The 1961-nt window shown below is 33.6% G+C and overlaps 1 protein-coding gene across 1 annotated transcript; it reads left to right on the top strand.

Annotated features, from left to right (window-relative positions):
• The first annotated feature begins 240 nt into the window (after positions 1 to 240).
• On the top strand, positions 241 to 1756 carry LOC114165056. The gene is made up of 2 exons (XM_028049703.1): positions 241 to 982; positions 1124 to 1756. Exons 1-2 carry the CDS (start codon positions 413 to 415, stop codon positions 1550 to 1552), a joined length of 999 nt encoding a protein of 332 aa, XP_027905504.1. The 5' UTR covers positions 241 to 412; the 3' UTR covers positions 1553 to 1756.
• Positions 1757 to 1961: the final 205 nt, after the last annotated feature.

Genomic DNA, 1961 nt, shown 5'->3' with positions numbered 1-1961 from the left:
TTAAAACTGGAATTAGATTCTCTTCGGAATTTTTTACCAATTTAGTCTTCTATATTGAGAAATCCATTCTTGATAGGTTTAAGATGTTTTTGCCCCTTAATTTTTAGTGAAAATTGGAAAGAACTCCAGGTTTTTATTACGTTCCATTTTCTGTTAAAATAATAGTTAAGTAAAGTAAAAATAGGTATTGTTTCTACTTACTACTATTTCATTTTGTTTTCTTTTCTAATATTTGCCAAAAACTATCTTCTTGCAGGTTTTGAGATGGCTAAAATTCCTTAATCTTAGTCACTCCACGTACTTGATAGAAACCCCTGACTTTTCCGGACTACCACGGCTTGAAAAGCTCATTCTCAAAGATTGTCCAAGATTGCGCGATGTTCACCAATCTATTGGATGTCTCTGCTATCTTATGCTGCTAAATTTGAAGGATTGTATAAGTCTAACCAATCTTCCCATTGAGATATATAAGTTGAAATCCTTAAATACTCTCATTCTGTCTGGGTGTTCAAAGATTGAGCTAATGGAAAAAGATATATTGCAAATGGAATCTTTGATCACTCTAATGGCTGAAAGTACAGTTGTGAAACAACTGCCTTTCTCAATTTTAAGCTCAAAAAGTATTGGATATATATCCCTACGTGGATTTGAGGGATTATCACATACTCTATTTCCTTCTATCGTTCGGTCTCGGATGTCACCAACAATGAATCTTCTATCTTATGTTCATTCGTTCATGGATACAGAGAATAATAATTGGGATGATATTGCACCATTGCTTAGCACCCTTGCAAATCTTCGAAGTGTTTTGGTACAATGTGACACCGAGTTTCAACTATCTAAGCAAGTAAAAACTATTCTGGTAGAATTTGGTAGAAATATTGCAGAATCAAGAACTTCAAAGCAGCACTTAAGGTCTTCTTTGATCGGTGTCGTAAGATGCAAAGAATTCTTCAATGCTGTCAGCGATAACATATATGAGGTTCTTCTCTAGCTTTCCCTTTGTTTATTACCTTCAGCATCATATTAGATATTTGTTTGAGAGAACATAAAATAACTAAGTTTTAAGACAGTTTGAATAGCAAATTATATAAATGACTAAGTTTTTCATCTCATGGTACAGATATTGGGCAGCAGTGAGTCATGTGATGGTTCTTTCTCAGGTGACAATGATGCTAATTGGTTGGCTCATAAGGGTGAGGGACATTCTGTTTCTTTCACTGTGTCTCAGGATCGTGTCATTAAGGGAATGGCTTTGTGTGTTGTTTATTTATCAACCTCTAAAATCATGAAACCTGAACTTACTACTGTCTTGATTGTTAATTACACAAAGTGCACATTACATATGCACAACCATGGCACAGTAATTTCTTTTAAGGATGAAGACTCGTTTGGCATAATATCAAATTTAGGATATGGAGATAAGGTAGAGATTTTCGTGACCTTTGGTCAAGAATTGGTAGTTAAGAATACAACTGTCTATCTAATATATGGTGAATCAAAGGGATTGGAAATAGAGCCGGAGCCTGTTACAATCCTAAGTTCCGTCTGATACAGTTTGTTCCATTTGATAGTTTTATATTCTGTTTGTTCTGTTTTTTTGTAACAGTTTTAGTTTGTTTTTTTTTCTTCTGATAATGTATATATAGATACACGTTATATCTCTGCTTAGATAATACAATAATGCGTTTTACCTTTATACTTCTCTTGAGTTATGGATTTAATCACTGTGTTCTTGAATGCAATTTATTTTTTCCCATCCTTGTTTCTCTGACTACAGCTTATAGTTAAAAAATTCATGTTTATTTTACACCGTTTCTCACTCTTCACATTGTGCTTCCATGGCTTTACTTGGGTTATTTATTGTATTTGCTTCTGTCCTTCCATTAAGAAATCCTCATACAAAAATACTGCATTATGAAATAAAGATAGATGCGGTTAGATATTTTGGGAAGTCTCTG

Source organism: Vigna unguiculata, chromosome 10 (assembly GCF_004118075.2).
Source record: "Vigna unguiculata cultivar IT97K-499-35 chromosome 10, ASM411807v1, whole genome shotgun sequence".
Classification (NCBI taxonomy): Eukaryota; Viridiplantae; Streptophyta; class Magnoliopsida; order Fabales; family Fabaceae; genus Vigna; species Vigna unguiculata.
This window is presented reverse-complemented; position numbering and strand designations above follow the sequence as displayed.